We start from the raw sequence: 24596 nt of genomic DNA, 5'->3' as shown, positions 1-24596 counted from the left end.
AGGTCTCACAGTGGCCAGGGGCTTAGCAGGGTTGAGGATGTAGCTTAGTAGTAGAGAATTTAGCAGGCACAAGGTCCAGCAACACAGAGAGAAAGAGAGAGAGAGAGAGAGAGAGAGAGAGAGAGAGAGAGAAGGATCTAGGAGATAAGGGAAGGGCAAGAAGAACACCCTGGCTGAGAGGAACTCTTTGCAAGCACTCAAGCAGCAACCTGGACTCCCATCAGTGTCACCACCCCTGCCATCTGAGGAAGGCAGAGAGCTGGGCAGCTTGCTCCACCCTTCGCCCTATCCCTCCCTCCTTTCCCCCCCTCTGTCTTGCACACATCAAGTGTCATCAGACACCCAGCCTAGACATTGTGCTGCCTGAGGAAAGAGCGGTAAGGCCTGGGAACAAGGAGGCATGGGAGTACTGGGTGACAGGAGAAAAGAGGGTGAAGGCCACCATGAGGGTCAGCAACACTAGATACACAGGAAAGCCTGAGCGAGAGAGGTAGGAAGGTAAACTGAGTAAATGGACAGTGAGGAGCAGAGATACACAAACAGAAAGATGTCTAGACTCAGTCCTGTCCAAGGAGCCCCCAGGACAAGTAACCTTCACCCCTGACAGGAAAAAAAAATGGATTAGAACATCACTCCAGCACACTGAAAATGATCAGCTATTTTCCTTCATATCCCATCTATCATGTGGAAAGTAGGCCCAAAATATCATGAGCTAAGCAAGAATGGTATTGGCTGGGGGCCTGGGCTGAGAAGGGTCTACCTTGCCCCACATGCAGCAAATGGAATACGCAAATGACCACGGCATGACCAAAGACCAGTTATTTCCTTGAGAATTACAAATGTCTAGAGACCTAGACATTTGTGTCTGCAGCCTTCCACTCTACAAATGGAGAGCTGCATGTGGAACCTCATTTCAGGATCAGACCAGAGCTAAGGCTTCAGAGAAGTATCCATTGGGGCTGCCTCTGAATTTGGGCAAGAGATCAGGCTGGGTGGGGCCCTAGAGTGTATCAGTCTGGTCTAGTGAGATAAGCCAGGGCAGATGAGCAGGCCCGTTGGGGACTGGGAATGGATCCAAGAATCTCTCTGGCTCCTACCTTCAGAACATAGTCTTTCTAGGATGGTAGCTGTCAGCTTAGGAAAGACAATGGTCCTCAGTGCCTGCTGTGGACCTGGCCAAGTGCTGTCCACTGTGGGAGGTTAAAGATGATCAGGTGTGGACCTGATCCCTTGGACTTAGATCCCCGTAGAGGGAGGAAAGCCTTTCACTCAGAAGCAGCTACCAGTAGGTGATAGTATCCAAATGAGGGGTCAGAAAATAAGTCCTTGGAAGCCAGAAAAATGGACATGATACGGGTAGCTAGGCCAGAGGTAAGGGTTGAGTTTGGCCCAAGGGGCAGGGCAGGAGCTCCATGACCAGACCCCAGTGAGGGGCGCTAGCCAGGGAAGAGCAGCAGGTTAGGAGGAAGAGAGAGACAGAGAGACCCAGGGAAAGACATAGGGAAAGCTCATCATTAGTATGCTCTCTGCCTCCCCAGATTTTGCCTCCTTGAGGTGAATGCGGCCTCAAGGGCCCATCTTTGTGGGCCTGCCCCACCTGGGGCCCATCTTGATCTGGACAGTCACTCAAAACCAGATGTCTGGATGGTGTGAGGTCCCCAAGAAGCTGCCCTGGTGCCCGCCTCACAAGGTCATCGTGCTCGTGTGGACAGCCATCTACTCAGTCATGGGGTGAGCACAAGGCCCGGGTAACCGCTGGGGTGGGAGCAAGTCCCCTTGGCCTCCAAAGGGATGACACCCCCATCCTACTTCTTGGAGTGGATCCCACAGACAAAAACCCTCTGCCTACCCAGGACTGCATTCCCCCGCCCACCTCTTCTTCTACTGTCTCTGAGTCTCCAGCATCACCACCATGCTCAACTCTTCCCACAAGCTTCCCCCCCCACCGCCTGCCTCCCGCTCCCCAGCCCTCAAATCTTGATACGTTTCAGGCCACGAGGGTCCCTCCTGGCAACCAAGGGACCTTATACCCACAGGCTCCTCCAGGCGCCATGGAAACCCCTCCTGCTAGCGCTGTGCCATCATCTCTCTGCAGGTATGCCTCCTACCTGGTGTGGAAGGACCTGGGAGGGGGCTTCCAGTGGGCCCTGGCGCTGCCCCTTGGCCTCTATGCTCTACAGCTCATCGTCAGCTGGATTGTCCTGATGCTCTTCTTGTCAGCTGACAACTCTGGTCAGGTAAGGCACAGGGTGCTCAGCAATGGAGGGAACGGAAAAGGAAATCACCAGGCAGACAGTTCAGATCAGGTGCGGGAAGTTCACAGGTTGGCAGATTCCTGTGGTATGCAGCATCTGAGGGACTTTGCTTATTGGATCAGGGTACCACAGGGAGAAGGTAGTCTGGCTCTTGGAGCCACGTGCTGACCCCTCCCCCTCCATGATCCCTGCCCAGGCACTGATGTACCTGCTGCTGTTGTTTGGGCTGGTGGTGAGCATGGTGTGCATCTGGCACCCCATCAACAAGCTGGCTGCTCTGCTCCTGCTGCCCTACCTGGCCTGGCTGACTGTGACCACCGCCATCACCTACCACCTCTGGAGGGACAGCCTGTGTCCCTCACACCAGCCTCAGCCCACAGAGAAGGGTAACTGAGGCCCAGGGGAGGGAGAGGAGGGAGGACAGCTGGGGAGGTGGGGGGATGAGGGCAGGATGCCTTCCTGAGTACCCCCGAAATACCCTTTCTCTTTAGAACCCACAGACATGGGAAAGGGGCAGACACTTTGCTTGACACTTAAAGAATAAAATCCTCTTGATGGTTTTGGGGGTCTGATGCGGCGCGTTCATTCGGGTATGTGGCATCCAGGGGGCAGAGTGGGCACAGGTGAGCCGGCGTGGGAACACAGGCAGCAGAAGTGGCCACTGTCTCACTCCATTCAAACGTTCTCCCATACCCAGACAACCGCTCAGCACTTAGATTATCAGAGAAACAAAGGCCACTTCAGGGTTGCATAAAAACGGAAAACTAGGGTTGGGAAGGTGGTTCGGTCAGTGGTAGAGTGCTGGCCTCACATGCAAGAGGCCCTGGGTTCGATTGCTCAGCGCCACATAAGCAGAAAAAGCTGGCTCTGTGGCTCAAGTGGTAGGTAGGGCATTAGCCTTGAGCTGAAGAGCTGAAGGACAGCACCAAGGCCTAGAGTTCAGGCCCCACGACCGACCAAAACAAAAAGCAAACAAACAAACAAACAAACAAAAACAGAAAACTAACATTAAAGAAATAACTAATGTCACAAGTTAAGGTTAGGCCTGATACAACATATAGTGTATTGTTATGTATTGTATTGTTATGTATGTAATGTATTGTTATGTATTTTACATCATACCTATCACGTGATTGATCAGTCTATTCTATGTCTCATGCTAAGACCTTGCGTGATTATCTCTGATCCATGAAATTAGAATTTTTTACCTGTATTCTTATGCTTTCAATAATGTATATCAAACAATTACAAATTCATATTTATAAAGGGCTGGGAAAGGGTTCTGAGTGGTGAAATTCAGCAGGAACTTTCCATCCAGCCTTTTCTCATGTCTCTCTTTTCTAAACCTCTGTGGTTTTTTTTTAAATTGTTACCTCCTCTTATTCTCTTCCGCTCACCTTCTGCTTCATGCTTCAAAGCAATGAACATGACCATGAGTGGTTGCCTTAGGGGCTACTCACCACCCCCCCAACTCCAAAACAAGAACTTCGGGAAGGCCCAGATGCCTGGCCGTTTATGGGAGGGGTCGTCCTCTACCAGAAATGAGGTGAGGTCATGGAGGAGCTTTCAATCTACTGATCAGACTCTCAAGGGGTCAGACCTGAGCAGCTGATTGATAGACTACCCCAGGACGTCTTCAGGTATGGCCAGGGCTGAAGATTATAGCTGAGTACCAGAGCCCATTTTGGTCTTTTATGGGGGGTCTCACTTGAGACCTGCTACATCAGAACTTTAGGGATGGGCTCCTGGCATCTTCAGATTCAATGAGCTCCCTCGCACGCCCATCAGCAGCTCACTGAAGTTCCGGGGCTCTTGGCATGTATCACTTTGGAGCCTGTTTCGCTGTGACACACTGTGGTTCTGGGAGCCAAGACAAACGGAGCCTGTACAGATGGGGACTCAAGGTGTCACAAAGGAGAGGCCAGCCGGACAGCCTCGCTTGATAAGGGAACAGCCAGGTCCAGTCCTCAGCTCACCCCGCCAAGAGGGCACGGTAGCCTCTCATCCTCTGCTAAGGGCAGCTCCACCCAGAGGGCAGGTCACGAGCACCCCAGGAGAACAAACACGGGGTCCCACCTACTTTTGTACCTGGAGCCACAGGGCAGGGCAGGGCACAGAGTAGGTACTTACATACTTGTGACTGATGGAATGAAAGTATACATGAACATGTTGTCACACTTCAAAACATAAAATAAAATGACACCATCCCTACAGGATCAAGTGGAAAAGGAGGGAAGGTCTCTGATAGTTTTAGAAACTTCTCCTGATCCTCATCTGAAGCCAGTGGACAAACTGCTGTGGTAGGACTCCGCTTCTCAAAAGGGGGCAGGGAGCACAGGGACCTTCTGAGGCTCTCACTGAATGGGCTCCAGCCCCACTCCAGGGGCAGGGAGTCAGGCCATCTTGGGAAATAAAGACAGTACAACCGTTTGCCATTCTGGCCCGGGAGCTAGACTCTTATGGTTTGGACATCAAGTCCCTTAAACACTCACGGGTTTGGTTTGGTTTTTTACATGGCTTCAAATCGGGGTCCTCAGATCTCAGCCTCCTAAGTAGCTTAGGATCACAAGCATGAGCTGCAGGCATCTAGCAAAAACTCACATTTTGAAGGCCTGCGCCTCAATACAGCAGTATTCAGAGGTGACTGGATATTGAGGAAACTAACCTCATCAGCAGGTTAACAAAATGATGGAGTCAAAGCGAATGGGCTGTTAGGAGGCTGGCGTATGTGGAGGAAGTCCATCACTAATAACATGCTCTGAAGGGTACATCTTGTCCGCCCCCCCCCTTCCCTGCTTCCTGGCTGCATGAGGTGAGAGACACTTCCTATATCACATGTTCTGGCTGCCATGATTCTTTTCCTCCCCATGGGCTCACAGCAATGGAGCCAGCCCAGGATGGACTGGAACCATGGAGGGGTGAGATCTGATAGCAACTGATATGTCCAGTGATCAGAGGATGGTCAGCTGGCCTGGAAGGAGGTAGAGAAATGTTTTGTTTTTTTTTCTGTGCACTTCTGACTCTTCCAACCTCCCCGCTGATACAGCCCATGTTATCAAAGATGCCCAGAAGCCACTTCAATGATGTCAGGCTCTGAGGTCTTTTTTCTTCCTATCCACTTTATCACTGGGAACTTCCTCTGCCTTAAGCCAAGTTTCAGAGCCTTCCCAGAATTCCCCTTTTCTGTAGTTCCAGAAAGCCAGCAAAAGACCCTTCTTTTTAAGAATGTTACCACTGATCGTCATTAGTAGCTCACAAGTTCCTCACCCCCAAACCTGGCTTTGTTGAAGACTCACTCACATCTCAACTTTCCTCTTTTATCCTCAGGTAAAGACAACCCAAACAGACCTTGCTCCATAAACCCTTTACCTCTCTAGCTTTGAGGACCCTTTGTCACTAGAGTTCCTGCCAAAAACAAAAAACAAAAAACTGGCTCTGAGTTCTGGCTGCTCATCTGCCCTGAGAGAAAATGACAACATATATAAAAAAGGAAAAAATGGATTTATTTACAGTTTAGGCTAAAACTGGGGACAGCCATTCTGTGTCTGCCTTCCCCAGAGCGATGCTATAATTTATAGAGCATATATTAGCTTTCTCCTCACTGTGACAGCAATACTTGAGAGAACAACTTAAGAGAAGAAAGATTTATTTTGCTCACTGTTTCACATGGTTCAGCACATGGTTGTTTGGTCTCATACGCTTGGGCAGAACACCATGACGGCATGTGGTGGAAGAGCTTCTTTACCTCATGGTGAACAGGAAGCAGAGACACAGGAAGGGACCAGAGATTAGGTAGAACCTTCACAAGCCTTGATCTCATTATCCCCCTTCCTCCAGCTAAGAGCTACCCCCCTAAAGTTTCCCGGACCTCCCAAATTGGCACTGCCCTCTGGGACAAAAGGTTGAACAATGAGCCTGTTGGGGGCATTTCATATTCAGACCATAACAGAGGATAGACCAAGAGCCAGGAAATATGTGTAGACTCAACTGTGGGTCTCACTGAGTTGAACTGGGAGATAAGTCACCCGTGTCACAATTCCAGCTTCTTGGGTTCTTGTTATACCCAGAGCTTCTGAGGGGCGGTTTCTGCTCTGAGCATATTTTCTATGGGGAGATAGAATTGGAAAAAGACAACTTAAAAAAAAAACAACCCTCACCTTCACACATTCGTATCCCCTCCTCTCTCATGCAAGCCAGAAGTCATCTTGGTCATTTCCTGGTGGCCTCAATCACTGTCTAGTGTCTATGTCCCTGAGCTCCCCTAACCCACTGAGAAATATTCTGTGTCAGATGAGCACCAGAAAAGCCTCCACTCTCTCCCACCTGCACACACGCAAAAACTTTTCTCATCTCTCAAAACTTGATTGTTGAGTTTATAGTTTTTGTCCCAGTACACCGATTGGCCTTACAAACACACCTGCAAGGAGAAATACTATTAGTCACCCTAATGGGCACGATTCTTATCAGATCACCTTCCCCAAAGACTCCAGCCAGGCAATGCCAAGGAAGCTGGGTGGTGCTGTGAATGGCTGCTCAAACAGAAGACTATGGTGACCAGGACTGAAGTCCTGGGTGTCACCATTTACCCAGGGCAGCGTGTCCCAAAGGTAAGGCAAGCATTGTGCCCGGTGCAGAAGGAGGCTGAAAGCCCTGTGATTTGGATGCCTTCTCCCAGCATCAGACTCTGAAAGACCCTGGGGCCCTCTCTCCCATCCCCAGAGGAGGCCGCTCAAAGCCCTGGACACCTTCTGTTTATGTCAACAGAGTAGTTGCCAGAGAGGGCAGACTCCTGCCCGCCAGAGGGTGCCTGGTGCCCATGACTGTTGTTTGTGTACCTTGTCTCAGTAGTGACCGGAGGAGTAGCACGCCTGGGCTGGGTCTCTGGGCAACGTGTTGTTGGGGTCCCAGCTGTCCTGCACATAAAGCACCCACTCCATCAACACGCTCCAAAGGTATCTTCTTTCACAGAGTGAGAATTTAAACTTTCCCCTGGTGAGGCTTCTGTTTTCTCCTGGCCTTTCTGATCCCTTCACAGAGAGGACAGCCCTGCGTGCTGCCAAGACGCAATAAGAGCAGTCATGCGAGACCCTGTCCCTTCCTCCTCAGCCACCAGGAGAACCTCTGAATGCTTTCCCAGATGGTCCTGGGAAATGGGACAAGATACAGTTTGTCTCAAGACTTCTACAGGAGGCAGGGGTTAAAGAAACAAACCTTCTGGCCAGCCCCAGTTATAGGGTCTTTTTTTTTTTTTCCTGTCGTGGGGCTTGAACTCTGGGCCTGGGCACTGTCCCTAAGCTCTTCAGCTCATGGGGAACACTCTACCACTTAAGCCACAGTGCCACTTCCGGTTTTCTGGTAGTTAATTGGAAATAAGTGTATCACGGATGTTCCTGCCCAGCTTGGCTTTGAACCATGATCCTCAGATCTCAGCCTCCTGAGTAGCTAGGATTACAGGCGTGAGCCACTGGTGCCCAGCTACATGGCCTTTGTATAAGTATTCCCAACAGAGAAACACATACCCCTCTTCGGATCAGTACTTCTCAGAGCCCACTCTCCCTGCAAGAACTCCCACGCTCTCCAGCTTCCCATCTCATCCCCTTCTCTCAGTTCGAAGGGCCTGGTAGCAGAGGGAGTGACCTGTGGAGGCTAAAAGCATGACTCTAGCTATGCACTGGTGGCTCACACCTGTAATCTTAGCTACTCAGGACACTGAGATCTGAGAATCACAGTTTGAAGCCAGCCTGAGTAGAAAAATCCGTGAGACTCTTACCTCCAGATTAACCACCAGAATACCAAAAGTGGCACTGTGGCCCATGTGGTAGAGTGCTAGCCTTGAGCACAAAAGCTCAGGGACAGTGCCCAGGCCCTGATTTCAAGTTCCAGGACTGGAAAAAATATTATAAAAGCATAACTCTGGAAATCAAGAGCTGTGTCTTCTCTAGCAGAACTACCTTAGGCCAGTCATTCAATTTCTGGGTCTATTTCTTCACCAGTAAAATGAGCAGCATAATAGGATATCTTAGTGAAGAGTAAATGAATTTATCTGGAGGCACTTAGGGTAACATCAGGCTGGCAACCAGGACATGTTAATGTCAGTTCTCCATGTTACTGAACTCTAGACAGGGAAAAGCCTGGAACGTAGAGGCTAAGAAGGAGCTGAGCTCAAGTCCTGGTGCCCCACTGACTCTTTGTGTGGCTTTAAACAAAATGTCCAGTTCCTGTGCAGTGGGGAGGACTGACAGAACCTTCCCCAAAAGGGTTAATATAGGAAGGAGAAGCTAGTGTGCCAGCCCTAAAAAGAGAGCTGCAGGGTAGCTCCTGGCACCTGATCCTCTAGATTAGCTGCTGCACTCTGGGGCCCTGTGTGGGGAACTATTCTGACTTGGAATGGAACACCAGGGGGCAGCCAGGAATTCAGGACTCTGGGAGGTGCCATAAATAGCCAGAGCAGGTCAGCGGGCCTCCATGGATGGCAGTTGGGGTGAGAGCAGTGGAAAAGGAGGAGTGGAAAAGGAAGCTGTCCATCATCAGTCTGGGGGCAGGCTCTGAACACGCTCCCAAAGGTCAAAGGGAAAATTTCCTAAGGATGTGGTGCGAATGAGGGGCCCCCTCTGGGGCACCTCTGCACCACGGTGTCCCAGTCACTCAGAGTGGCTGGAGATCAGGGAATACAGACCATATGGTTCCCCTTCACCCGTCCCCATCTACCCCGCTTCTTCCCTTTCCTCCCTTTGACCATCCTTGATAGAGAGCCATTTACAAGTAGGCCTGCATCCTAGGAGACAAACGAGGGGAAGCTTTTGGTCAATTCACCCAGAGACGGGGAATGATTGGACCAAGATCACACAGTGAATCAGGGCCTGAGGTGGCACTGAAACATCTTCCTCTCCTGATCAGGATTATGTGAGAGTCCAAATGGAAGTTCTTTTCCTAAGGGAGCCTCTCCCCTGGAGGACCAGTGAACTGATTGGATGTATCCTCCTGGAAACATTTTGCTCTCCCTTGGTTGGTCCAAATTGGGAAGTAGAAGAGGGGCTCCTACTTAGAATGCATTAGAGATGTGGAACCAGATCTGTCTGGGTGCAGGCCTAGAAATCAGACTGGACATGATCTCAGAAGATCAGGACTCAAATCCTTGTTGATCTTAATACCAATCATTTCTGCTTTCTAAGCCTCAGGTCCCTGACTTGCAAAATGAGGCCAATAATTCACACCAAGAGAGCCTGGTGTGAGGGTTCAATGAGACAAGGCATGCCTGAGTGCCTGATGGATGCCCTAATTGTGATAAAGCCTTGAAGCTCCACTTATTCATCTCTGCATTCTTAGTATTTACTACAGCACCTGGCACCAAGGAGCCCATAGTAAATGTTGATTCCATAAAAGAATGGAGTAAACCCTTTGCATTTAAATTCTCTATGTATGTGTCATAATAAACATTCCGTGCTGTTCATCAGCTGTTCCTGCCTTTTCATTGTGGACAGAAGCACTATTACTCTAACCCTTGCTTCATTCCCCAGGGAAGATGTTTGAGAAAATAATCTCTGAGCAAGAATGGGTTTGGTAATAAGTCTAACAGGTAGGGTGTGATTTATTATCCAACTGGAATACATTCAGGTGTGAAAGGGGAACTGTTAGTGATTGTACCTGAACTATAGGGAGATGCCAAGAGCATCCTGGGCAAAATGCTGGGCACCAGCCACAGTAAGCATGTGCTGTGCTGCCCACAACTCGTTGGTAGAGAGAGTTCCAAATGACTCAAACAACCCAACTCCTGTTCCCTAGTCACAGCATCTAACCCCTAGTCAGAGTCGTTTTCAGACCTGCTCTTCAATGATCCTAGGTTCCTCATTTTCAACCCGAAGGTAACCCTGACCCTCCTTTCTGTGTCCCTGAGAATGTCCCAGAGTGTTTACACTGCCCCAAACACGAAGAGGTGTGGCCCCTGCTAAGCATACCATGAATGCTATAGAAGCTATCTAACCTATATCTGCTAGCTCAGTGACACCCCACTCCAAGCCGCTCCATCATCTAGTTTCAGCTGGCTTCAAACTGTGGTCCCTCTGTGTTTCCTATTCCCTGCTTTTTGTTCAAGTTCAAGCCAGAAGCTAGGTAGTCCTGAAGAAACAGAAGTGGAACTCTGTCTCATCTGTCCAGAGCCAAATGACTTCCCTTCATACAGAGAAAACCTTGGTTAAGAAGAGTCCATAGGACGCCAGCCTCTTTAGTTTGAGTTCTCTCTCTGGCCTCCTCTACTAGGTAGCCTTGCTAATTCCACCAGCAATGCTCCTAGCTCAGGGCTTTGGGCCTGAGAACACTTCCCCTTGGCTACATGACTCATTCCCCTGCCTTCTTCCATCTTTTCTCCACTGTCTCCTTTTCAAAGAACTTTCCTATAAAAAAAATGTTATCTCCCCCTCTTGTCACTCTTTGTTTCCCTACCTTGCTTTTATTTTTTTTAGCACTTAGCCACAGCAAACAGACCATCTATTTTATTTAGCTTATTCATCATCCAACTCCTCCAAGCTCCATGATGAGGGCCGGGACTTCCATTTGCTTTGTTCTTTGCTGCCGTCTCAATTCTTAAACAGCACCTGGCCAAGAGTAGATGCTCAACAAATTATCTGACATGCGAACAGAATTCACTGAGAGAGAACAAAGCTTGGAGGCTGAAATGTTTGCCCTTTGGAATAAAATATCCTATGCTCTTTATGAACTGTATGAACCCTAGGCGAGGCCCTTACTCCTTCTGTGAGCCTCAGTCTCCCGCATGTAACATGAGGGGGAGTGTCCATTGCCTTCCAGGGTTGTAGAGTGCATGAAGTCCGCTTTCACAGGTATTGCACTGAACTTCTTGCCTACCCTACTTAAAAATCTTGAAGCTCAGTGAATGACAGCTTCTGTCACCGTGGGTTGTCAATTGGCATTGCATCATGGGTATGTCATAGGCTAGTCAGTCATAACACATACTCTCCTCCCTAAATCCTTGGTTTTCACTTGATCCCTCCCAGGGTCTTCCTTTCCCAACTCCAGTTTTCCTTCCAGTGGAAATGACCCAGGTTTCTTTGCAACCACCACCCTTCTTTCAATAGAGGCCTCCTCCTGCTTACAACTCTGAGATGGCTTCTCCCCCGAATCTCGGGATGACTCCATAGCCCCTTCCACGGGGTTCCCATGGAGCTGGAAAAGTTGGATCAGAACCCAGGGAAGAATGCAGTGTAAGAGAAGAGGGAGAGGCAGGGAGGACCAGGCCCAGGCTTCCAACCTGCCAGTTTCCTGTCTGCCCACTGATAAATAGGGGATTCATGGCCAGAGTTTCCATTCCCCCACTCTGGCATCTGCTGTCACTCAATTAAAATAAAGATAGAGGGAGAGGGCTTAGGGGAGGAGGGGCAGGAGGCCCTGGCTATAAAGCCTGGGGCTGCGGGGGTACAAGCACAAAGCCTGCCCTGCGGCTCCTCTTTCTGTCATCCCCAGCCAGACTCAGCTGCTGACAGCTGCTTGGGACTCGGCCGCCCAGCCCTGGCCAGGCCCACAGCCTCTCTTCTCTCTGTGACTTCTGAGCCACAGCCTCTCCATGGCCCAGAAAGAAGAGGCCGCTGCTGCCGCTGCCGCCGCTGCCGCTGCCCCAGAGCCAACCTCCCAAAATGGGGAGGACCTGGAGGACCTGGCCGAACACCCCGAGAAGCTGAAGGAACTCATTGATCTGCCGCCCTTTGAGATCATCAGCGGGTGAGACGCTCGTGTGGGTGGGCCCCTCCCCAGGAAAGCAAGGGCTTGGAGCAGGCCTGGGTAGTTTACAATAGAAGTAGAGGTCACCCTCATTCCACCCCTGGCCCCTCCACCCACCCTGTGGCCATAAGAATACACCTGTGTCTCCGGGAAATAGCACATTTCTGCTAGATTCTTAGGCTCTCTAACGGGAAAGCAGTAGGAGGAGCTCCCTAGAGGCAAAGCCCAGAGAAGGATACTGATTCGCAGGCCTTTAAACCTAGGGACTCACTTATCACCTCTGGGTAGTTCAGTCCCTGAGGGGTTGGTAAGGCTGGCACAATTAAAGAAGGCCCCAGTCAAAGTCAGCTACTCTCTCTGCTCTACTTCTGAGCGGGTTTCTCCTCTGTGTATCTGTCTCTACTATTTTCTTTAGTGCTTCTCTCTCGGATAGAAAATCCTCAAACACAGAAGACAGATCTGTCTTTCCTGAAGGCCAAGTGAGCAGTTTCAACCTTACTGAATCTCTGCTGAGCCTCCCTACTTCCCCTTGGTCTGTCTACCCCACCCACCCACCCCCACCCTGATCACAGCACAGAGGCTATGGACAAAGAAACATTCCCATGAGCTCAGCCACAGCCTATAGAACTGAAGCCTGAGAAAGAGAGTTATGGCTATGGAAAAGGCATTAGATCATGCCCTCTCCAGGAATAAAACCAACCAGTCATCTTCCTTTTCCCTGCAATATTCCTAAACAGATGACCAGAAGGGAATATAAGAGACTTGGGCTTTCCTGGGGATCTCCAGCAATGTGCACAGGAAGAGAGCTTCACACTAAGAGAAAATTCAGGAAGAATGGAGATATGATGCTGTTGAGGAGAGAAGCAGCCCTGGGCAGTCATTTGGACTTACTGTGTGGGGCTGGACAAGTGAATCTGGCCTCCATTTTACCATTTTAAAATTTGAAATGAGGAAGCTACATTGGTTGATACCCAAGATCCCTTCCTGCTCAGATATTTATTAAGAGTCTACAGGAGAACGCAGCCTCATTCCTGAGGCTTGAGTAGCCTCCAAACTTCCATTTGCCCATGCACTCTCCCCTCATCCCACCCTCATCCTGAGATTAAGGGTGCAGCTGGGCACAGACGAATATAGACACAGGGAAAGCCTAGGGCAACCAGGCCAGGAGCAGTTCCAGTGGCTGCCTGTGGAAAGTGATCCTTTCTCTAAGACCTGAGCACTCTGGACCATGCTGTCCTTGGTCACACACGTGTAGACATAACTCCACGCAGCGCTGTGATCTTCCCCAGAACAGGGGCCAGTACAAAGTTAGACTATTTCGTTCAGCGAACATGCTTTGGGTTCCCAGGGCAGCAAGTCCTGAAGGGTTAGATCCTCTGATATAACTGACATTTGTCCCAGGCTTTCTAATCACAATATACTTTAAGTGAATGAGCTCATTTTCCCCCCACGGTCCCCCACCTTGGCGCAATGCTGGAAAAGGGAGATTAATACTTTCCATGAGACTAATGGATTAATATTTCCTAAGACTCAATACTTTACATTTTACAGAAAAGGAAACTGAGACTCATGAAGACTTCAGCTGACAGGTCCAAGACCAAAGCACCAGGAAGTGGCAGGTCCTTCCTGAGTCCCAAGGTTCTTCTCCCCTTAGCTCCACCTACAAGATAGTGAAGGCTGAGGGCTGTCCAGGATCCAAGGCTCAGAGGGCAGATTTCCCAGTGAGTTCTGAGCCCAATTCAGGTGGGAGGCAGAACCTTGAGTGTTTCCTGGCCACAGGGAACAGCTGGGAAATCTGTTTCCTGGGCCCCTCTGGGTAAACAGAAGCTTAAAATAGCCCTGAGGTACAGCTATGTCTGTGCCAGGCGAGGGAGAGGAGACAGCTTTCCTCTCCTCTGTCTCCACATGCCCTGGAATATAAGGGATCAGCAAGGCGACTCCATTCCTAGCCAAGCTCCCTGCATATTGGGGCTAAAGCTAGCAGAGGAGCAGATTTTCAGGGAAACATCTAATATGAGGAGGGGGGAGGTACCTGGTAGGAAGAGGAGTCACAACTCTGCTTGTTGTGACACTAAGAAAGCAGACCTAAGCACATTAACAAAGTACCATGGTAGAAAAGAGCATGGGGGCAGGGAGGGGGGTGGAGTTGGGGGCGGGGAAACAGCTCCTATTGGCTTGAAAGCCAGCTGTGTATATCCATTCCCTATCTGTATCAAGCGCCTTATTTTGCTGGCTTGAAATTGCCATAGTAGAAATACACTAGAGAAATCAGCAAGTGTTGGGAATCTGAGATTTTTATTTTCTTTCAGAGAGCTGGTTGTTAAACAATTAGCAAGCATGCCACCGAAGAAGAGAATAAAAAGAAACTTCTACCCTGGAAGGGTAGAGGAGGGATAGGCTATGGAGCTCTGGAGATTATGGCTTGAGGGTTAGAGAAGGCTCCATCCATCAAGACTAGCTTTAATTTACTATATCTACTTGTTGTCTAAAATCTGATTGGTTGGAGTACTTCTCTCAGATAAGGAATCTAAACCTTAGAGGGACAGGTAGTTATGAGTGGTTTGCCCAAAGATAGCATGCAGACATGAATCCTAGGCCTTTCATACTCCAAAACACCACAAAATAAAAAACCATAAAGAAGGTTTTCCTATTCACAAATATTTACTGAACACAAATTGTTCTCCTCTGGCCCGATTCCCCCATCAGTATCTCTACCCTCCACGGGGACAAGGAATGTGTCTTTTTCACTACCTTATCTCTACACTCAGCTCCTAATAGGTACTCAATAAATATTAGTGAAATAAAAAAATGAACTAATGAATTACCACAGGTTGTGTGTTAGGCTCTCTGCAAGATCTCATGATAGAATAAACTTGAAGTGGGGCCTCTTGTGGAGCTACACTCAGGCAAGCCTAAGGGGTTCCAGGCAATGCTGGTACAAGGAGAATTTTCTTGGTAAGGGTGTCTCAGTCGACAGCAAGTTTGGTGGATGTCTAGGGCTCTGAGGTTGGCTAAATCCCATCTCAGTGAGTAGGCCTGCACGGCATACCTGCTTGTATATTTGTCTTTGTCTCTAGAAGTATCCTGTATGCTTTTGTAGACCATGCTATCAAAGACAGAATGATGGGCCAGAAATAAATGACAGATAGAAGAAATCTTTGAGTCACTGCTTTAGCCCTTGCATTTTACTAAGCAGAGGGACACACAGGAGAAGGGAGGCATGCCATTCAGAAGGGAAGACAGCCCAGCTGGCAAGCCTGGCTTCTGGGAAGGGCTGGTGGGAAGTCAAAGCTGAGTGAGCAGTTCTCTCCTAAGAGGAAGAGGGTGACGCCACACTTGCCTTGGATAAAACCCCGTCAGGTCCTTCAAATTTGGAACCCCCTCCTTAGCCCTAGAACCCTCTCATTCTGATCCACACTCCTCTCCCTGATTATAATAACTCCTTGGCATCTACCTGGGGAGTGATCTGCAAAAGAAAACAGCCAAATTAAACCAATAACTCTACCTCTTTCAATCAGATCACTGACAGGTTTAGTGAGGGGAAGTTGAAATGAATGGACATTCAGGGGCCTGTGACTAGATTTCCCTCTCTATGGCTTATTTTGGAGCAAAAGTTTAATCTCATATCCACTGACCTCCAGGTTGCTCCCTTTCACTATGGGTTTTTGCATGGCAAATACCAATTTGTAAATGCAAATCTGAGAAAGACTAGGTACCATATATCTCCTCTCTCATCAAGCAATCCGTCTTCGTAATTTTTGCTAGATATTAGGATTTGGGGCTTCCTTAGTTGTTTCATGAGATGCCCAGTAGACTGGTAGTCTAAGCAGAGCAATGGCCTTGTTTTAAGAAAATATGTGAAAATGATGCCTAATAGAGGTGTTCACACGTGAGGATGTGGGGAGAGGAGAGGGACTGTGCTGTTGGTTTTGTGGATGAAGGGACTGGACATGGAGGGAGAGCACTCCACCAGCACCACAGTAACAGCACACACACACACACACACACACACATACACACACCTTTTTCAGTGACATATCTGCTGGGGTTGAGAATAAAAGGCTAAAGTAAATATAATATTTAGGCATGCCATGTTGCTAGGGGAAAAGAATGCTTATGATTTTAAAAAGTTAGATGACTCCTATTATTTGGCCTAAAATCACCTAAGATGGCCATGCTGTCCAGCTCCTTACAGACATTGCGGACTTCTACCACTTCTATTCTTCTGGCTTCTCTCCAGGCCCTGTCTGTTGTGGTCTATGTGAAGCCCAAAGAACCTCATTTTAACTTCCAAGAAGCCCATTGTAAAGCCAAGCAAGTTCAGTCTCTGGGCCAACCTCAAGGGAAACTCTGAGAGCCAAACTTTCCTGTCTTTCCTTTGCCTCTTGAAAGCACTTCTCCTGAGGCACCTGCTGAGGGCCAGAACAGACTCTTAGGGCTGTTGGCCAGCGGGGTCAGAAACAGATATTTATAGAGAGGTGACCTTTCTCCTCTCCCGTGGGGTTCGGGTTTCTCTGGATCTTCTCTGGTGCCAAGGGAAAAAGGAGGAGGGACAAATGTCAGAACCTACCAGGGAGGGGCTATAGAAAGGCTGCTTCTCACAATCATCCAGCCCAGTTGCGGTTGTAAGCCAGGTCAAATTCTTGCTCTTGGTTAAGCGGCACTCAGTGGAGTTAAAGCAATGCAGGACGGGGGGAGAGGGAGGGGTATTTGGCTACAGAATGAAACATGAAGGACCATGCAGGCTGCTGCTTCTGCTGGACTCCCTGAATACCTCCACTCCATTCTCCATTGGGCAATCCATTCTATAGGTGGCTCTGGATTGGACTGGGGTATAGGGGGTAGTCTGGCAAAAGGCTTTAAAGAACAAAAAAGGGCTTAGGTTTAAAAAAAAAATAGCCAGGTGCCGGTGGCTCATGCCTGTAATCCCAGCAACTCAGGAGGCTGAGATCTGAGGATCACAGTTCAAAGCCAGCCCACGATTTTGAATTAACCATTCAAAAACCAGAAGTGGCTCAAAGGGCTACAGCACTACCCTTGAGCAAAAGAGCTCAGGGACAGTGCCCAGACCCTGAATTCAAGCCCCAAGAGAGACTGACTAAATAAAATAAATAAGTAAGCAAGCTGTGTATTTCTCAAGAGCAAAAAAACACTTTAGGAACCCAGGCATAAGCAGCAGAGCTCAGGAGAGGTCTGGTGGGGTGAGTATAACTAGGAAGAACTCAGTGCGCATGGAGTTCCCTCAAGGATTGGAAGAGGAAAGGGGAAATGTCAGGTGATCCACTCCACTGAAATGTTAAGTAAATAATAAACCCCTCTAGCCAGGGACAGAGGGGCTTAGAGAGCTAAATATAGGACCTAAAGGGATCCTAGGGCCAGGTCCTCAAACACACATCTCCATAGTGGAGACTTAACTTGACAGCAAGAGACATGGAAACTTGAGTGGAGTGAATTAGGTGATGGATGGAGGAGGAGGGAATCCTGCAGAGAAATGACTCAAGTCTACTCAGCTCTTTGGCATCTGCTGCTTATCCGTAAGTAGCCAAAGCCTTGGACCCAGGGATTCCCCCGCTGCCCAGGGAGTCTGATGACCTTCCTGAGGAAAAAGAAGGAAATATACTGGGAGTCAGTGGCTCACACCAGTAATCCCAGCTACTCAGGTGACTGAGATCTGAGAATCACAGTTCAAGGCCAGCCCAGGCAGGAAAGCAGAAAAGTTTGCTAGACTGCATCTCCAAATAATCAGCAAAAAGCAGAACAGGAGGTATGGCTCAAGTGGTACAGCACCAGCTTAGCAAGCTCTGGAGCCCTTCAGTTCAAACCACAGAACCACCAAAATATAAAATTAAAAGGAGAGGAGCTGTTCCTTACTACCACCTGAATCAAGGAGGTCCATGTGTCCTCTACTCGGCTGGTCCACTTTTTAGCAGTCTTCTGATGTTCTTGGCTATTTTATTTACATTTTCCTCCATCCAGCTAGAATCTAGCTGCTAGGTTAGAAGCATCTGGAAAGCAAAAACCAAACCACTCAAGATTCTGAAACAACTCAGTGCTACACATGAACTTCACTATCCCAGGGCCTCTCCTGGGTCTTTCACAGTCCATGGGCTTAGGCACTGGCGATACGACAACCTTGTCACCCGAAGGAAAAGACAGTCTGGAGAAACAGGAGAGCGTGGTACTAAAGACATAAGCCTTCCCATGCCCCAAATACAGCTTATACCAGCTCAATGGAGAAATGAAAGCATGAAATACTCTGGAAAATCTTTGTCTTGCTTTGTCATGAGAAATTTAACATGCTTGCTACTTGGTTAATGTGCTGTTTGAACACTGTTTCAAACCAAGCCACATTCTGACACTGTTTATATATAGATTTTTTTTTTTATTGATGCCTGGGACCCTCCCCCGCTACCTCCAGACATTCTGAGTTAGTTTGAGGTGGGTTTCAGTCCCAACATTTTTGTCTCCTGTATAACTCCCAAGCAATAGTCTTTGCTAAAGATTCACTTGCTGAAGACTCAGGAACAGGAGCTGCATGATCCTCCTGTAATCGAGACACTCAGGAAGCCAAGACAAGAGGATCTTGAGTTTGAGGCCTGGACTACCAAGTAAAACCTGTCAAAAGAAAGGAAAGGAGAGGGGCAGAGTATGGTAGCTCACACCTGTAATCCTCTTGGGAAATGGAGATGGGGAAGACTGTGGCTCAACATCAACCCTGACAAAGAGTTAGGGAGACCCTATCTCAACAAATCAATATGGTGGTGTATTTGTAATCCCAGCTACACAAAGCATAGGTAGGATAATCAGTCTCGAACTAGCCCCTTGGCGGGGCGGGGGGGGGGGGGGGGGGGGGGGGGGAGTAGGGGGGGGGGGGAAGGGATGACATGGATGGACGGACAAGGAAGGGGAATGAGACCTTTCCTGAAAAATAACTGAAGGAAAAAGAGCTAAGACATGATTCAAGTGGTAGAGTGCCCACCTAACAAGTGTGACTCCCTGAGTTCAAACCTCAGTACTGCCAAAGAAAGAAAGAAAAAAAGAAGCAAATAGAGAGGGAGGAAGGAGGCTGGGAAAGGAGAGAGAAGGAATGTGTTGTTAAGGGTGATGGTGAAAATAGTGTTTGCCATGTTTCCTTCCTAGTAGAGTGGACAGAACACAAACCCCGATCCCAATCCTCTCTTCTCCTCCACAAAAATGCTTCTGGATTCTCCTTGGCCTTTTTTTTTTTTTTTAAATCAGTGACATGAGTTTAGGCAAAGCGTATTTTTAGTAATAGTACATGTGTCTTGGAGATCTACCTACTCTAGGCTAGTCCTAGGAACAAGAATTCATTGTCTCTCTTCTTTTCCCTGACCCTTTGTGTTCCTGCTCTACAGGGAGCGACTACCAGTCAACTTCTTTAAGTTTCAGTTCCGGAATGTGGAATACAGTTCCGGGCGGAACAAGACCTTCCTGTGCTATGTGGTGGAGGCCCAGGGCAAGGGAGGCCAAGTGCAAGCATCTCGAGGCTACCTAGAAGATGAGCATGCAGCTGCCCACGCAGAGGAGGCCTTCTTCAACACTATCCTGCCGACCTTCGACCCCGCCTTGCGCTACAACGTCACCTGGTATGTGTCCTCCAGCCCCTGTGCAGCTTGTGCCGATCGCATCATCAAAACCCTGGGCAAAACCAAAAACCTGCGCCTGCTCATCCTGGTGGGTCGACTCTTCATGTGGGAGGAGCCAGAGATCCAGGCTGCTCTGAAGAAGCTCAAGGAAGCTGGCTGCAAGCTACGAATCATGAAGCCCCAGGACTTCGAGTACATCTGGCAGAATTTCGTGGAGCAAGAAGAAGGGCAATCAAAGGCCTTTGAGCCCTGGGAGGACATTCAGGAGAACTTCCTGTATTATGAGGAGAAGCTGGCGGATATCCTGAAGTAGGCAACTGGCTCCAGGCTTCTGTGAGTTTTCCTGGGCTACAGCACCATCTCTGGTTAGCTGTCCACTTGGATAGCAGGCCAGAAGTCAGGAAATGAGTGGCCTAACACTTCACTGCTTTGGGAGAGATTAACAGCTTGCTCTGGTTTTCTCTTTTGCCTGCATCTCTGTGCCTAAATCCTTTTTCCTCCTACTCCCAGAATTTGAATATGAATACTCAAAGTTGACAGAAAGGCTTAGATGTATGGGGAAGTTACTGGACATGAAGTAAGTCCTCTGTCCCTTGGTATAGGTGTCCAGACGTAATCTGCACTCCTAGATTCCCCACTCCCAAACTCACTTGCAGTCTAGCCTCTATCTCTAATGTACATGGGGTTTTGTTTTCTTTGTGCTGGTACTGGGGCTTGAATTAAAGGCCTCCTTCTTGGCTTTTTTTTTTCTGCTCACAGCTGGCATTGTACCATTTGAGACACACATCTAGCTCCAACTTTTTGCTGGTTGTTTAGAGATAAGAATCTCACAGCTGGCTTCAAACCTTGATACTCAGATCTCAGCCTCTGAAGCAGCTAGGATTACAGGTGTCAGATGCCAGGGCTCAGCTTCTTGCATAGGATTTTCACCCTGTAAGGGAGGTTCTTTCATTGGTGGAATTCATATTCCTCTTTTGGTTTGGGGGCAGATAGGCTTTCAGGTTTACAAACAAAGGCTTATGTTTGAGAGAGATCAATAATGGCGGTATGAATTTATAATGCCAAGTGCATTTTCTTTATGGAGAAGAGCTCAGCAGAAGTAACAGAAAATGCTGGATACCAGGAATCAGGGTGACAGGAGCAACAAGCTACTTTATACAGGAGCGTCTAAAGGGCTAAAAAGATGTTTGTACATTAGGCAGCGGCTCAGAAGTAGCCTCCTGCAGATATCAGGAGGTGATAGGAGAACTGGAAGTAAAGATTAGCTATTTAAGCAAATAATTAGGACACAATTAAGGCCAATTTGGCCTCTTGCTGAGGGTAAATTAGACTCTTACAGAAACAGGCCAATTATCCTTAGGAAAGAGGGTAGAAAGGATCCTTTACTACCTTTTTTGAATTTGATCTGATTTAGTTTGCTCCCAAAGAAAGGCTGTGACTGAGCTGAACCCCTTTACAAAGCCCAAGTTACTGATCAAAATCGCCCAGTGACAGAGAAGGCTCTTCACCACCCTGGCACCCGCTTTGATTCTGGAACAAGTCATGTATTAATAAACCATGAAATCTACATCCTTCCACGAAGACCATTCTATTTATTTTTGGTGTTTCTCACTCCTAATACCCTTAAGAGACAATACTGTTTCATCGGCATGTTTAGAAAATAGTGTCCCAGAGGTTGATGCGGGCAGATGTTGCCTGTGAGACACACACACACAGGACACCTAGATATTCAGAATAGACATCTGATAGTCTGTGAAGACATAATTTTCATACTTTGTGTCCTTTTTCTTAAAAAAAATCACTGAATTCAGAGTCTATGGTAGAGCAATAACATGTGGCAATCTGATCAAATAAAATGAGAATAGTACTTTGAGTCATGGACAGTAGCAGTATAGGCAATTTCCAAGAGTGACCTCTGAAAAGGCAAAGCTTAAATGTTTAAAATTCCTCCAAGATTTTGTTGGTGTCAGTACTCTCGCTCTCATTACAGACCCAACCGAGACTCTACAGAATGATGATGGTAACTTAGTAGAAGAGCCTCACTATTTCTTCTTCATTATTTCTTCTTAAACATCTTTTATAGGGCCACTTCTTCTAGCTCCCTCACTAGTAAGTGTTCAGAGACGACTTTCTGTTTTGCTTTGCTTTGCTTCCCAGAGATTTTTTTTATTAAAATTAATCATTTCAAAGAGGATTTTAAAATTATTTTTATACTTTTTATTAATGTTGTATTTTAGATAATAATTGAGGGGTTTTATCTAATACTAATAAGGGAGAGGAGAGAAAGAACAAAGGAAGAAGAGGAGGAAACAAAAACCAGGTTGAGAGAAAAGTTCACTGCTAAGTTAGATTTAATTGAATAATACATATACACCTCGTTCTTTAGTGTACATATGAAACTGAGCTGTTAGCATGCTTCCCTTGAGCCAGGGTCCCCCAAACTTTTTGGCTGGGCTAGCCTGGAACCGCAGTCTTCCCCATCTCAGCCTACTACTAGCTGGGATAATAAGCGCACACCACCATGCCCAGCTGTTACTTGAGAAGGGGTCTCATGAACTTTTTGCCTAAGCTGGCCTTTGATTTTGATCCTCCCAATCTCAGCATCCTGCACCTGACTTATCTTTTACTTCATGCTTTAAGAACATAGTAATAACAGAATGTCTAGCCATATATTTTTCAAGACAACAGAATTAAAGTAGATCTAGATTTTCAGTTGTGTAAATCACACCAAAATATGAAAGAAGTAAATGGAATACCAAGTCAGCCAGGAACCACAGGAGAGTACAAAGGAGAAGTCCAGGGACTTGCTGGGGAAGGCATCCAGCAACCTTTGCTCAGAAACTTGCGTAACTGTTGAGTAGCAGCAGGACTCTTGATAATATGCTTTTTTTTTTTTTTTTTTTTTTACAAAGGTCTGCCTGCTGCCTGCAAGAGAAGCAGTGATTTGTATGCTATTTGGGACACGCCTGTCTTCCTATCACTACTTGGAGCTGGACAACATTTTAAAACCAACCAACCCTCCTGTACAAGGCCCTCAGGGAACTCAAAACACACTTCTCGTTGCTGTAATTCATTTAGGCTACCCCTGTCTCTTTACCACTGCCCTTGGCAAAGGGGAAAGTGGTCTACAAGGAGAAAAAAGCCACCATATATGAACACCAGGCATCTGGGGCTGAAGGTTTTAAGGACCCCTCAATGAGGGTACTTAAGGCAAAGGTCCTCAGACCCATGGTACAGATCTTTGAAATATGTCCAGAAATGCATTTGATGTTAAGTTGTTGAGCTGTTTTTTTTTTAAGGCAAAAAAAACCCCCAAAACAGCAACATTTACAATAATAAAAAAGTAGTGTGAGGTTTCTGTGGCCTGGTTTCTTAAGGAACTTGCACGTTGGGAAGTTTACCATAAACGGAGTAAGACTTGGGATGGGGTGTCCTAGGCTAAGCACCAAGCCATTACATTGTGAAGAGGAAAGTCTACCAGAACTTGATGAGACAACGCCAGCACTAACTCTCTCATGCAGACTTCCCACGTTATCTTGATCTTAATACTTCCTTCTGAAAGGGCTGGGAGGTAGCCTAGTGGTAGAGTACTTGCCTAGCAGGTGCAGGATCTGGGATTGCCCCTCCCTAACATTTAAAAGAAAAAACCATTTCTCCCCCTGGATTACTTATAAATGAGAGTTTTTTCCTTTTCTGAAGACACATGGCAGAGGACAGAACAAAAAGCACAGGGACTGAAATAAGGTAGCTACAATCCAACTGTCTACTAATAAGAAATTAGCTTTTGATTAAAGAGGAGTGAAAAGCAATTCAGTGCTCACATGTACATTGTGTAATAGCATTCAACACCTGGCACATGGTAGTGATGGCAGGACAATGTTATTTCTTCAGAGGTTTGTTTGAAGAAGCAAAATTCTGCATATGAATTTCTGAGTGTTTGCCAAACTCTAACTTGGGTTTCCAAGAAGAACGTATTCATTCTGATTATCAAGCCCCGCTGCCTACCCCAGGGCTCAAGTGTGATAAGTCACTGGAATTTGATCCCAAGACTATCTGCAACTGACAAGAATTCTTTATCACAACTCTGGTGGGTCCCAGCATTCCACCAGCAGACAATCCTAGGTGGGAAGAGGTTTCAGCAAAAGAAACAAAGCTCATACTTCATGAAAAAAATTAGCTAAAACCTTTTCTACAAGTGTAGGAAACAATGTTTTGATCCAAATGTTCGGATTTACTTACAGAAGGAAAGGTTTGAAACAGCATTTGCCTTAGATGTACAAGGCCATGGGTCCAATCCTCACCATATCAAAAATTAAAATAAAAAGATTTATTATGCAGAGTTAAACAAAATACTTAACTGTCTGCTACCACCCATTTTCATTCACTTTTATGCCTTTAGATATTTCCTCCTCCTTTTTCCCCTTCAATTTTGTTTCATAGAAGCAAACTTCCAGAAAAGCCTCAGATTAACAGTTTGCAAATGAACTTGCTCACCCAACCTACTCCCAAAGCCAGGCAGCATTTGACTGCTCTGCAAAGATATAGTTTAGTACTTTCTGAGACTGCTGTCTCCTAGCAGATTGAAATGTGATAAGAACACGAGTCTAAAGTACGAAGATCCTGGCTTTCCCGTAAGCCCATTCTAACATCCATTACTTGTTTTCTTAACACTAAAGAAAGCAGCAAATTCTATAACAGACCTAGGAAAAGAAAGAAAGAAGGAAAGAAAGAAAGAAGAAGGAAGGAAGGAAGGAGAAGAAAGAAAGAAAGAGGGGGAAGGGAGGGAGGGAAAGAAGGAGGGAGGGAGGGAAGGGGAGAAGGGAGGGTGGGAAAGGAAAGAAAGAAAAGGAAGGAAGGAAGGAAGGAAGGAAGGAAGGAAGGAAGGAAGGAAGGAAGGAAGGAAGGAAGGGGAGAGAGGGAGAGGGAGGGAGGAGGAGAGAGAGGGGGAGAGGGAGAGAGAAGGAGGGGAGAGAGAAGGAGGGGAGGGGGGGGGGAGAGAGAGGAG

At 47.5% G+C, this 24596-nt stretch overlaps 2 protein-coding genes across 3 annotated transcripts; both read left to right on the top strand.

The window, feature by feature from the left end:
* Nucleotides 1-343: 343 nt before the first annotated feature.
* Nucleotides 344-9650, top strand: Tspo2 (translocator protein 2). Of its 2 annotated transcripts, XM_042671937.1 has the most exons (5): nucleotides 344-377; nucleotides 1539-1731; nucleotides 2096-2237; nucleotides 2452-2641; nucleotides 9428-9650. In XM_042671937.1, the coding sequence occupies exons 2-5, from the start codon at nucleotides 1559-1561 to the stop codon at nucleotides 9439-9441; spliced, it is 519 nt and encodes a 172-aa protein (XP_042527871.1). In that variant the 5' UTR covers nucleotides 344-377; nucleotides 1539-1558; the 3' UTR covers nucleotides 9442-9650. The 2 variants fall into 2 exon arrangements, with proteins under 2 accessions (XP_042527871.1, XP_042527872.1); XM_042671938.1 differs by lacking the exon at nucleotides 9428-9650 and having other exon boundaries at nucleotides 2452-2669.
* A 2097-nt stretch (nucleotides 9651-11747) lies between these two features.
* Nucleotides 11748-22631, top strand: Apobec2 (apolipoprotein B mRNA editing enzyme catalytic subunit 2). The gene is made up of 3 exons (XM_042671981.1): nucleotides 11748-11984; nucleotides 19361-19924; nucleotides 22504-22631. The coding sequence occupies exons 1-2, from the start codon at nucleotides 11830-11832 to the stop codon at nucleotides 19902-19904; spliced, it is 699 nt and encodes a 232-aa protein (XP_042527915.1). The 5' UTR covers nucleotides 11748-11829; the 3' UTR covers nucleotides 19905-19924; nucleotides 22504-22631.
* Nucleotides 22632-24596: the final 1965 nt, after the last annotated feature.

This window comes from Dipodomys spectabilis, unplaced genomic scaffold (genome assembly GCF_019054845.1).
Source record: "Dipodomys spectabilis isolate Male_0828 unplaced genomic scaffold, ASM1905484v1 ptg000669l, whole genome shotgun sequence".
NCBI lineage: Eukaryota > Metazoa > Chordata > Mammalia > Rodentia > Heteromyidae > Dipodomys > Dipodomys spectabilis.
The sequence above is the reverse complement of the archived record's forward strand: the minus strand, read 5'-3'. Positions and strand labels throughout refer to the sequence as shown.